We start from the raw sequence: 13,315 nt of genomic DNA on the forward strand, positions 1-13,315 counted from the left end.
CGTGTGTCCGAAAATATGTATTATATATTTTTTTGTAGATGTATTGCCTGAAATATTGAGACGACTAAATCAAATATTGGCAAAATTAAGTTCAATAGATTGTTACGTCCTGGCGACTCCACGATTCCTTCCTTCCGCAACGTTGCGGCAACGATGATCGATCGGTGATAAAAATGAGTCGTTCAGTAAATGGAGCATCTTGCGCCACGCAATTCTTTAAACATTTAGTCATTTGTCAATATCAAAATCTATGAGTAACCGTGGGAAAAAGGCGAGAGACCGGTGACGAAACCGCGCCGGTCGCCTAAAAGTAAATTTAAAAAATAGTAGATTCGAAATAGAATTTTCCAGCGGAAGAATAAATTGATATCGAAAAGATAATAAAATTCCTTCTAAGAAAATATCCGACAAACGTAACTAAATCAATAATGATGAAACTCCTGTGACGACATATTCAGTAACGACAGCTATATTAATATAAAAATAAAAATAATCATAAAGAAGTAAGACCTTTTCTAATCAGATCACGTGCGCAAGGGAAATCTAATGCTCAAGAGACTTGAACTGATATCGAGATCACCAATCGACGATTACCACGGGTAAAAATTCGAAAAGTAGGAAAAACACCCCGCCTAATGAGGGCACTAGCATAATTTTTAATTCGTTGGAAACTTGGAAGATTCCCACTCTTAGAAATTAGAATACACCCCTAAAAAAGAGATATAAAAAGAGGACCCAAAGGGCCATTCACTTACTTACTTGCGTGCGTACTCTCCAGTTTCACATAAGTTTCATTAAGTGCTCTGGCACCGTGAAAAACAAATTAGAAAATTTATACCAGTGCACTCATCGCTGATTGACTGCAACCCGACTAATCTGGAACCCAGCAACTCAACACCTTAGTAAAATCCGCACCTTCATCTACGGGATAAAAAGTAAGTCACATTCATCCAATTCATTTTGCGCTATTAACCCTCGCGAGACATAACGTATTACGTTATATTAACGCTGGTTTTATAGTGAAAACCAGATCCGGCATTACTCACACCTTATTGCCCAGCCAAACAGTCATTCGCAGGAGTCAGAGGACTCGAACGCCTGTAAAATGCAGATTCTGCGCTACTCATATTAACAATTCAATATCAGTATCTGTTAGACCTACTCTTCCCCTCTCGCCTAACTACTCCTCCCCCAGCTACTCCCCAATCTACTTCCCCGAACATATCACCCCAGTCATTGAACTTCCGCTTTCCCCTCATTCCTTCTCCTCCCTATCTACTGTCCTCCTGAACAATTCATCCCCAACTTCCCCTTTCAGAATCGGAATTCGAGCAAGCTATAAAGAAGTTTTGCAATGAATTACCCGACCTGGAAGCCGACTCGTCCTACCAGGATTAACTAAAGCCAAAAAATCTCCCTTCTCTCTCTCTCTCTCCCTCCTCCATACCGCATTCTCTTACTCACTCTACCACACACACACATGTATTTTTTTTATTTATTATTAAATCTTCATATTGTATTAACCAGTCAGAACCTAAAATTTAACGGTAGAAACTTTCCCTCGTCATTCTGATTGATGCTCTTCGTATTAATGTAACACCCGCGAATTAAACATATACACACATGCACACACGCACATATTAAGAACTCAAGCAGCATTATATTTTTATTATTATTATTCTTTTTTTTCATGTATACCTATCATTAATTTTAAAATGAATAAATTTAAAGTTGTTAATTAAAATCAAGTAAACCTTTTATTAATTCCCCACTCGTTCCTAGATAAAGATCGCACTTGGTCACATCCTGCGTAAAAGAGATTAAATTCTCTTACCAAAAAGGGACCGCCGAGCGAACTTCCGAAAACAGTGTAATAACGACTCAGTCGTTTATCTGCTTTGCGGACCTGTCAGTTCGTTCGACCCGATTCCAAATGCCACGAGACGTTTAAACTTCGGGATAATAAAAGATAGTTGTTACGCCCTTCCGTCGATTCATCCTTCCCCGAGTTTGGACGTAACAAGATGATCGGCTCTGCAAACTAGAAGAAAATTAAAATGATACCTAAAAAAATAAAGAAATATTAGTTTTGCAGGAGTTTATAGCTCTACCTTTAAAAACAAATAAAGAAATTCAAAATATAGAGAAGGATTTCGAAAACCAAGCCTTTTTCGAACGAATGGTAAATATTTTTTTCCTTATATATGAACTTTAAAATATGTCATCATATATGTAATATATGTGTGGGTATGTAGAGGCGTGTTCGCCTTCAGAAGATGGCGCGAGGGATAGGTCGAGCGTACAGAGGTGAAGTCAATCACGAGACTTCTTTTCTAATTGTCAATGATAAAATTATATTTATAGTATATTTACAGTTTCTAGGTATTGTGGTGGCCCTGAAAAGGGCCGTTTACGGGTTAACGCTGTGTGCGTTCCCGCCAAGTGATACGCGGCTCGGCTTTGGTTACGTGGAGGGAACCGATGCGCAGTAGCTCGGGCGAGGGTGGAAGAGCTGGTGTAGTCCTGGGGGGGCGTATAGCCAGGCTCTTCCCGGTCCGTCCCCGTCTGCGTAGCCGTCTCCTGGGTGTTGGTCTCCCAGTCACTGTCGGATTGAGTTCCGCTGTCCGCTAATTCCCGTGAGGGGCACTGAGTGCCGCGATGGATGCGTATTGCCGGTTGCGACTGTGTCCAATTGTCTCGATGGTGAAGTGGAGAGGCCGCTAGCGGTGATAGTAGCGGTGGTGGCAGACCCCACGGCGTCGATGGTGACGTGTATCGCCGTACCCGGATGTCCCACTGACTCAGGAAGAGAAGCGTGGCGGTCGGGTGAATTCCACGGGCGCCAGCTCTATCGGGTGTAGCGTCCACTCCCTGAAGCTCGTACACGTATGGTTGCCTGTAAGTCCTGGTGTCTTTTCTCTCCAACTGAAGGGCTGCCGACTAGTCCCGGGTGAAGTGGGAGGCAGCTGTGGTCGAGGAAGACTCAGGTCCTGTGGTAATACAGGAGGCAGCGTAGGCTGTCGCTATGCAAAAGAATTCGTGAGCTCGGACTGACTAACGGGCAGGAGGTCCTCTCCGCAGTCAGAGCGGGCTGCGAATTGAAGGCTTGCGCCGTCTTATAAACCCCACTCACTGGATTTCACTTGCTGGCGCCGACTCCCGCTCGTGGCCGCCTCACGGTAAGCCTTCGTGGCTCGCGCGGTGCTCGCGCGCGGGTTTCACGTGCTCCGCGCGTGAGAATTCGTTCGCGCGTCTACCGGGTAGTTCGTGCGTAATTGTGGTGGTTTCTCGAGCCGCCACAATATGTATTGTAACCGTAAATTGCTTTTAAAAATTATTTAATTAATAATTATTGATTCGGCGGGCGGTTCTCCGATGCCCACGGTACACCTTCGGCGCGTATTTCGAATATCGATCTCGCGATCCACAAAAATTCCCGGAATCGCGAATAAACCAAGTTGGGCGCCAGGTACGGCCGCACCATTCACGAAAAACGCAACACCAAAAGATAATCGCGCGACCGATAATTAACGCGACGGCAAAATTCCGCGGCTATTCAGTATACCCGAAATGGTAGAGGAGGGGGTTTGGGGAAGACGGGAGAATTCTTGAGAATCGAGAACACGGGAGCCAAAATGAGCATTCGATGTATTATAATAGAGATAACAATAATATATTAAAACGAAAGAAACAAGAGTATAGAGCAGTTCGTATAAATAATAGCCTTGGATGACAGTAATTATTTTACAGGCGAATAAGATATATTATTTCCGCGGAGATCGGCACGACCGTGCGCAACAGTATCAAATTACCGAGCGTCTTACGCGCATTAACTCGACTTTTCGGCCGCGAGGATTTCCGCCGTACGAGACTTAATTAGGCCGCGACAGCTAAAGAAATCTCTCGAATACGCCGGTAACTACTTTACGCACGCTCGTGAATCCGCTTCGATATAATAGAAAATACTAGGTTGTACGACTCAAATCGGTTCGTTGGTCCGGCTCGCGGTAAGCCGATATACGTCTCAATAACAATGACGGTGACCTTTCCGTTGAAATACCGAATATCTAACTCGCATGACTCGCGGAAACTAATAGCGGGCTCACAGACACCCGATAGATTTCTTGTACGAATTTTTAGGATTTCGCTTCCTCCTGACTCCAATTTCTTACATTACTCACAAAACACGCGCTAACCATACACAGAAACAATACGGAAACTATCGATAACGACTGTGGTGTACGAGTCGCGCGGCGCAATATTTTGCGCGAGTCGGAATATCGATCGCGTGATCGCAAAATCCCGATAAGGCGCAACATACAATTATTACAAACGCGAGACTAACATTAATGACTGTCGGCGGCGGCGAAATGAATAGAGAGAGCCTATTTTACATAATTCGGATGAGCGACATGTGCCTGTCGGCCGTGCGACTTAATCTACCAAAACTATTCACCAAATGAATCCACCAAAACGCGTGGCTCGACAACTATTAAGGGCGCGACTCATCCGAATTAATTACCTACAATAAATCGGCAGCAAACTCGGGTCGACGACGCTCGTCCCACCGGCAGGAATATTTCGGATCTTTCCTTAGCGATCTCGTTCTCGCTCGTACGCTCTGGGCGACCTGCGTCCTTCTTCAAGGCTCGCCGAACAGTGCCGAGCGAGAGTCCTGCAGGAGACACGCCGGCGCGATAAATCGCTATATCCCAGTTGTGGCGCTTTCGCGTTACGCAGGGCCGTCCTGCGGTCCTCGCGATCCTTGTTGTCATGACGGCCGTGTTGGTGGGTTCATCGCCCCGGAGTTTCCAAGATTTTCTTGTTCGGCTTAAAGGTGCGGGCTTACGGCTGCGCCCGATCGGCTCTCTTTCCTATTTGATCGAATAGGTTCCGGATTGAGAGTCCGCTCGTCGCTCCGTCCTTGGGACTCCCTCGCTTCGTGCGGGTGAAGTGGCCTCCCCTTTGGCCGGATTATTCCGGCCCTCCGCTCTCCTTTCCTGCCGTAAGAAATATACATTACCGGCAGCGATGTTTACTAGCCACTAAAAGTGTTTTTTAATAGTTAACAATTACGACCTGACGTCTCCTGTTTCCTTGGTGTCCTGGACTTCCGCTCTTGGCCGTCGCTCTTCTCTCTTCCTCTCCTTCCGCCGGATGGGATCCCGCCGCTCGACCTCGTGCCGACAAACAATTCGCGGGCTCATTCCGAGCTTACAGTTTCGATTTTTCCTAACCGAAAGTCAGATCCCGCTGATCTGACCATCGGGCCGCTCTCTCCCTAAATTAGGAAGACGCAGGACCCCGAAAAACCGCCCCCGATCGGGTCATTCGGCCCTTGTGACGGACGTCCCAAAAACGTCACGTCACAGTATATATAAAATATTTACCATTCGTTCGAAAAAGTCTTGGTTTTTGAAATTCCTCTCCATATCTTGAATTTTTTCATTGGTTTTTAAAGGTAGAGCTATAAACTCCTGTAAAACTGACATTTCTCTATTCTTTTGGGTATTATTTTCTTCTAGTTTGCAGAGCCGATCATCTATTGAACTTAATTTTGCCAATATTTGATTTAGTCGTCTCAATATTTCAGGCAGTGGTACATCTACAAAAAAGATATAATACATATTTTCGGACACACGTATAATAATTGTTATCATAATATAAAAATAAGTAATTTTGTTCGTATTAATTTATTGTATATAAAATATATAATTTTGTAATATAATATTTTATACTAACTTTTGCTTGGAGTGTCTGAAATGACTAAGGCTTCTTTTATAATATTTTTGTTAGAATTAGGATAGAATTCTTTGCTTTGCATTATTTCGTTGTTTGTAGATTTATTGACAATAAACATTTTAATAATGGCAGTGGTGTTGGATGAGTGTTTTTCTTATTCACTTGCTGATTTTCGGAAATAATATTATTGTTGTGAATAATATGATTGTTTTGATCACTATCATATATATACAGGGTGTCCTAGACCACCTGTACATCCCTTTTCTTTCAAAAACTAAGCATTTTAGAGAAAAACGTTTTGAACAAAAATTATATGGTTTTGAGGGGAACATAAGATGGTGTCATTGATTTGACCTTGGATGGCATCGTTAAGGTCAAGTCAAGGACACCTTTGTTGTGCCTCTAGCCGCTAAGGAAGAGGTCTTTCGGGATTTGTACGCCCAAAGGATTAGGATCCACGCTCCAAATAAGACACTCCCGGACGTTAGGTAGAAATTAATATATTTTGCAAGATTCTATGCACTTTTCACTTATTCGCGATTATAATAGCCGGGCGCGATATGTACCGTACTTGAACGAGCTAGAGCGATGTTAACGAGCTATGTTATTGAGCTAAGCTAAGCTGCGCGCGGTGCATCTCGCGCTTATTATATATCTTAATTAATTAGGTTATTGATTAGGGAGGAGTGTGGTGTCCCTAACCGAAGCATGTCTCGTGCTCCGCTTGTCAGTCTGTCTCGTCAGCTGCTTACTCAGCTTCTGAAAACTTGACCGTGACTTCCTTCTCTTTAGTCACGTATCTTTACTTTATTTTATTAATAATCTTTTTTAATTTCTTTTTCTTGGGCTCTTTCCCTAATTTTAATTCTTTGCTTTAGTAAACTCTTTCCTAATCTTTTCTCTACTTTGCTTGTTTTATCTTTTGATATTAAGAAAGATTGGTCGGGTTACGACACCTTTAATTTCTTAAACGGAACCCCCTATTTTTTATTGCATATTCTTATAGTTTACCTCGAGAGCTTTCCAAAATACTATAATAAAGTATTTTTTCATTAAGTACTTTTTGAATTATTGTATATTTTAATCTGACATATTTTAATATAAAAAATTAAATATTTTATAAAATATTTAGTTTTCGATAATCTTACCGTAATATTTTTATATACAGAAAACAAAATATTTAATGAGATATTATATTTTTTATATCAAGAATGTCAGATTAAGATATAAATAACTCAAGAATAACTCAAAAAGTACTTAATGAAAAAATACTTCATTATAGTGTTTTGAAAAGCTCTCGAGATAAGATACATGAATGTGCAATAAAAAATGGGGAATTCCGTTTAAGAAAACATTAATCACATTAATCTCACCTTGAAAAGATCACTCAAGCTCAAGTCCATATTTTTATCATGTGGCCCTCTCGAAGTCATGCTACTTTTGAAACATTTTTTCTACAATCAAAAATAAAAAAATTATTTCGGGTGGGACATTAAAATGGTACACCCTGTACAGTATATTTTGGCATGAATTACCAAGCTTATATTTTAAAGATAGAGAGAAATTAAATTAGAAATAAGTTTGGGTTACTTTATTTCTTCCGGAAGTGGAGCCCCCCGTAGAAGGGGCGGAACTCGCTGTTTTATGCATACACTTTTTAATGCGAAGTGAGGTTCCACATGGGTTTACAACTTTCCACGCGAAGCGAGGTTCAACGCAAACCAATGTGTCTACTTCTTCGCGTGGAAAGTTGTAAACCCATGTGGAACCTCACTTCGCATTAAAAAGTGTATGCATAAAACAGTGGGTTCTGCCCCCCCCCTCCCTACGGTGGGTTCCACTTCCGGAAGAAATAATTTAACCCAAACCTTTTTCTAATTTAATTTCTCTCTATCTTTAGAATATAAGCTTAGTAATTCATGCCGAAATATACTATATACAACTTTTTAATAAAAGACGAGCGACGGGTAAAATCTTCTGAAGGTTACTCAGGAGGGTGACCTTGACAACATATGCCAAGATCAGCGTCATCGGGGCTGCATCCCATAAACGTCACTTTTACCCACTAACTCTTTCTAAAATGTTCTCGAATCAAATATCAAGTCTTTAATTATATTCATAACAGCCACATTTTCCAAAAAATTAGATAATTGTTCTTATCGACCCAAATATATTACTTTAATAACTTTGGTTGTTATAAATGTGAATAAAGACAATTTTTGAGAAGTCTATCGAACTGAACTTAAAATTATCCGATAGAAATATATATCACACATTAAAATCACATCACATCCTAAAAAGACTTAGAGAATAGCAAAGACAATTTTTGCTCAACTCCGGTCGGAATCTTTATTTGAATAAATTAAACATCTTAGCTATTTATTATTATTACTCTACTTTTGTCCCATAATACATTTTTTATTAAACAATTTTTTTACTTGAGCCGTTTTTAAAACGTGTATGTACTTAAAAATTTCAGAAACTTAACCTTTTCCGGACACAAAATATATATTTTCTTCGTAACTGATTTACAACTTTTCTATTAAAAATAATAATCCATCGATATTTCATGTGATTCGTTTTCGTATTTTTATATGTTAATTATAAGTATTGTATATACCTTTTACGTGAGATAAATATTTTCGTCAAACAAAAATCCGTTTATCGTCCGAGGTATTAAGAGATATGGTAGTATCTCGCGTCAAGTTCACGCGAAGCTGCGAGGCACTCCGGGTATCTATATGCGAGTCAGACAGTTGCGAGTACCTTAGATTAGCGAACCTCAATAACGGCTGAAACGATTGTATTTTTAATAAGCTTAATTGATAGCTTGGAGTTGAATTATACAATGAAAGTGTCTTTATTTTTTTTCTACATGCATCATGAACAGAGGTAATATACTGTGTTACGTTCCAGGCTCAATGGAAGGAAGAGTCAGCGGGAGGGCGTAATCTACTTACCTCTAGACAAACGCTAGACGATGCGTGTCCTTTTCTGGTAAAGGAACTGAATCCTTATTACCCGGGTCAGAACCTTGTGCGATTTCGTGCAACAGGAAGGAGGTTGAGTTAATAAATTACTCACATTTAAAATTTAACTTTACATTTATTCAAAAATAAAAATGAATGATTTTAAAAGATAGAATTTAATAATGAATCATTTAATTCGATTTAATAAACTGTTATTATAAAATAAATTTGCTTAAGATCTAATATGTTTGTGTATGTGTGTAGGTGCATGAAAAAGAAACTTTCTCGCGGGTGTCACAATAAATACGAAGGACATCAACCGGAATTAAACTAAAATTTAAATTCCGGTTGACAATTTACAATAATTAATTTGAATACTGATATAAAAAATAAAAGGAGAAAAATTTTTAAGTAGGGAGAAAAAGGGGTAGGGGACTATTGGAGGTTTTGAAGTTGTACCATGGAGGGTGAAGGAAACTTCATCCAGAAGACTTTGATAGGAACGGCTAGAGGAAATCGGGAACCTGGGACAAAAAATGGAATAATTGAACCGTGTGGACTGGTACGAAGGATATAATGGAACAGATCGAGGTCTACTATGTCCGGACCGATGCGATAATCATCGTCCGTAAAGATAAAAAGGAAATTGACTTAGGAGGTACCTATACCAGCTTTGTCTAGCCTGTTGTTTCGGTATCGAAAGATCCCTGTTCGGGATCTTCTGGTTCTTCTTTGAGGTCCGGTAATTCCTCCGCGAAGTCTTGGAGAGCTTCCTCAAAATCATGCAACGCTCCTAGGAGATCGGACGATTCGAGGCGTGAGGAGGAGGGAAGAATGGGGATTCTCGAGAGTTGAGGTTGTTTGGAAAGGATACGTGGACAATCAGAAGGGGGAGCGGAAGTGGGAATTCTCAAGAGTTAAGGTTGTTCGGAAACGATAGGTGGACAATTATAAGGGAGAGGGGGAATGGGAATTCGCGAGGATTGAGATTCGAGAGAAGCTGAGTGAAAATGCTCAGGAGAAGAAATAGGAGAATAAGAAGGAGGGGAGGAAGCAGAAGAAAGAGGGCGAGGTTGTGTATTGTGTACTTGTATATTGTGTAAATCTTGCTGAGTTAGCTGTTTAGTGAAATTTCTAACAAAGTTGAGGTCTACGGACGCTCGAGCCAATTCCTTCTTAAGCCGCCTATTGCGACGGTTACATTAGTATTTAGTTGCCGCTCGGGAAGACCGTTTTACTCTTTCCACTAAGGAAAGATTCGTAAATGAGTAATATTAACAATAATATTGTATGGTAGGAAGGAAATGTGAAATAATTTTTGGAGTTTCTGTTTTAAGGATTATATCCGGATAATAAAAGTTGTTATTTAAATATTAGGTATATAAAAGTATATGTGTTTTATATTTTGTTTTATATACATATACAATACATGTATATAATTATATATATGTATGTATATATATATATATATATATATATATATATATATATATACATATATATAATTATATACCAGGTATATAAACATGAAACTGGAATTTGCCCATAGATGACCCTAGCTGTCAATGTAGTTACCATCAAACCGCGTCATTGGCGCCATTTTCTTGTTTTGACATCTGATAAAGATTTTCAACTTACAACAATACAAGTTTCATACAACAGCATAGTTTTTAATAGCGTTGAACATGTCGAATTTTGTGCCTGGAAACTACGATTTGCGGACAGCATTGATTTTCTGTTACCATTTGAAGAAAACTGCTGCAGAATCGCATCGAATGCTTGTCGAAGCTTACGGTGAGCATGCTCTTGGTAAATCACAGTGCTTTGAGTGGTTTAAAAAATTCAAAAGTGGCGATTTTGACGTGAGAAACGAAGAACGTGGAAGACCACCGAAAAAGTTTGAAGAGCTGCTAAAACCTGGCGAAACCGTTAATACTGAACGTTACCGACAACAAATGATCGATTTGAATCAAGCTTTGCGTGAAAAACGACCAGAATAGCAAAAAAGGCAACACAAAGTGATTTTGCTTCATGATAATGCACCATCACACACAGCAAAACCGGTCAAGGAAACGATTGAGGCGTTTAGTTGGGAAATACTTTCGCATGCGGCTTACTCACCAGACTTGGCTCCATCCGATTACTACTTATTTGCATCGATGGGACACGCACTTGCTGAGCAGCACTTCACTTCTTACGAAATTGTATGAAAATGGCTCGATGACTGGTTTGCCTCAAAGGAGCAACAGTTTTTTTGGCGTGGCATCCACAAATTGTCAGAGAGATGGGAAAAATGTATAGCTAGCAATGGGCAATACTTCGAATAAAATATTTTTTATCATTTTCATACAATAAACGTGTATTTTCTATACAAAAATTCCGGTTTCATATTTATATACCTGGTATATATTTTTTTTATTTATTTTTATTAATATATTTATTATATCTTCTTTTTATTATATAGTTAGGCGAGATGAAAGCCACAGAGAGGGACTAAATAAAATCGCGAGTCCCTCTGTAAGACATATGTGACCCTCGGTGAGGAGAAGGAAGTCACTGGTCGCTCCGCGAAATGTAGGTGATTCTCGGTGACGAGTAAGAAATCACGAGTCGCTCTGCGAAGTGCAGGTGACCCTTGGCGAAGAGACGGAAGTCACGCGTCGCTCTGCAAAATGCAGGTGACCCTCGGTGAGGAGAAGGAAGTCACTGGTCGCTCTATGAAATGCAGGTGATCCTCGGTGACGAGTAAGAAATCACGAGTCGCTCTGCGAAATGCAAGTAACCCTCGGTGAGAAGAAGGGAGTCACGAGTCGCTTCGCGAAATGCAGGTGACCCTCGGTGACGAATGAGGAACTCACGGATCGCTTTGCGAATTGCAGGTGACTCTTGGTGACGAGCGAGGATGTGAGAGAAGAGACTTGAAGTAATGTTTCCGCGAAGGGGTTAGACAGTTTACGAGAGTAAAAAAAATCGAAATTAATAATAAAATAAAATTTATTATCCAAGAATCATTTCAGAAAAAGAAAAAGGGAGAATAAGTAAAGGAGATGAAAATTAAAATTGAATGATGAAAAGATGATGAAGATAAAAATTTAATGACTTACTATTTATTGAGAGCGTTGTTAAATTAAACCACAAAGGTTTTGCGGGGGCGGGAAGATCTTGCTGTCAGGTTGGATGGAGATCGGTGTAGTCGCAGGTGGTTTTACAACACAATTCGGACTCTTACACTGAATAGTTTTGCTTTTCACTCACAATTTAACTTCTTAAGGCCTTATGTAAAAGATAATGCTTATGCTAGCAACTAATTGTTTGAAGAGCACTGATAATAACTGTATCTAGCGGTAAAGATATAGTTGGATACAGATCGAAAAAGGAATTGCTTGCACTATCATAATCGCAGACAGAACTGCGAGAATAGGCTTGAAGACTCGATAAGTCGGAGCGAGCTGCTGAACTAAACTCGGTGTAAGGTTTTTTTTTGATCGAGAGCCAAAAATGAACTGGTTTTTCTGAGAGAGGATTTCGCATACGTCGAATCTTGGCGTGTCTTCGCGTACCCTCTCCATTAGGCAAGCAATATTCTTTTTTAACGAATCAATCTTTAAGATGGTGCCCTTCTCATAAGTTGAGGGTGTCTCCCTTCCAAAAGAAAGTCCAGGGTTGCGCTTATTGATGTAGGCTTTTGTTTTAAAAAATTAAATGTTGCCCACTGAAGAGTCCGCCATGATCGGCTAAGTTGACAGTTTTATTATTCGCTTCAGTTTTATCTCAAGCAAATAATGCGTAAGGGTGGTGTAGCAGACGAGCACGTGGTGTTGAATGTCGCGAGTTTCAGTCGCGGATCATAATTACGTCGATAATACATCGTTCTAGTTCTTAGAAGGGCCTTTATTCGAGACTCCTCTTATACTACGTTTTCACTAGCGGAATTTAAAAAATATTATCTGATCCATTTATTTGTCTTTTGCGCACTGTTTAAAGTTCGAGCCTTCTCAGGTTCGAGTATCTTTTAGTTGCTGTTTGTGATCTTCTAGCGAACCTTTGTTCGAATATTTATCACGCACAGTTTAGATTTTGAAATATTAGTCTCGCCTGCTAGATATTCTAGCGTAGGCGTTTAATATTACGTAAAAGAAAAGAATCGCGGAGTCCACTGGATGTAACATCCCCCGCCTTAGATAAATGTTGGGGATGCAACATTTGCAACAAAAAAAATTTTTGACAATTCTTTTTTTTCTGAGTTACATACTTGGAAAGATCGCATTCAATTGCCGCAATTAAATGCGGTTTCTGAAATCTTACAAAATATTAAAATCTTAAAAAGTTAAAATTTTAATCCCCCTTTAATTTTTAAGAAAAAGGAAAGAGAAGGCGACCTCCAAAACCGCTTCCTTCGTTCTTTCGTTCTTCTTGTACATAATTTCTTTTTTTTTTTTTTTTTTTGAAGGGGAGGAAGGTAATATACTTAGTATCTAAATTATTTAGAAATATATATATAACTTAATATTATACTTAGAGATATACTTAATATCTTATTTATTTGGAGATATACTTGTGGATTATAAATTATTTATCAACACAAATAAGGAAAAATAAGACCT

At 39.6% G+C, this 13,315-nt stretch overlaps 1 protein-coding gene across 1 annotated transcript in view; it reads left to right on the forward strand.

Annotated features, from left to right (window-relative positions):
• LOC138939439 (uncharacterized) overlaps positions 1-8,874 on the forward strand; it is a 126,978-nt gene extending 118,104 nt beyond the window's left edge. Inside the window, exon 3 of the mRNA XM_070307224.1 lies at positions 8,659-8,874. Within this exon, the coding sequence (XP_070163325.1) occupies positions 8,659-8,814 (156 nt within the window). The 3' untranslated portion in view covers positions 8,815-8,874. The remainder of the gene's footprint in view (positions 1-8,658) is intronic.
• Positions 8,875-13,315: the final 4,441 nt, after the last annotated feature.

The sequence above is a fragment of the Polyergus mexicanus genome, unplaced genomic scaffold (genome assembly GCF_030449975.1).
Source record: "Polyergus mexicanus isolate NDT 795.1 unplaced genomic scaffold, iyPolMexi1.0 SCAF_14, whole genome shotgun sequence".
Classification (NCBI taxonomy): Eukaryota; Metazoa; Arthropoda; class Insecta; order Hymenoptera; family Formicidae; genus Polyergus; species Polyergus mexicanus.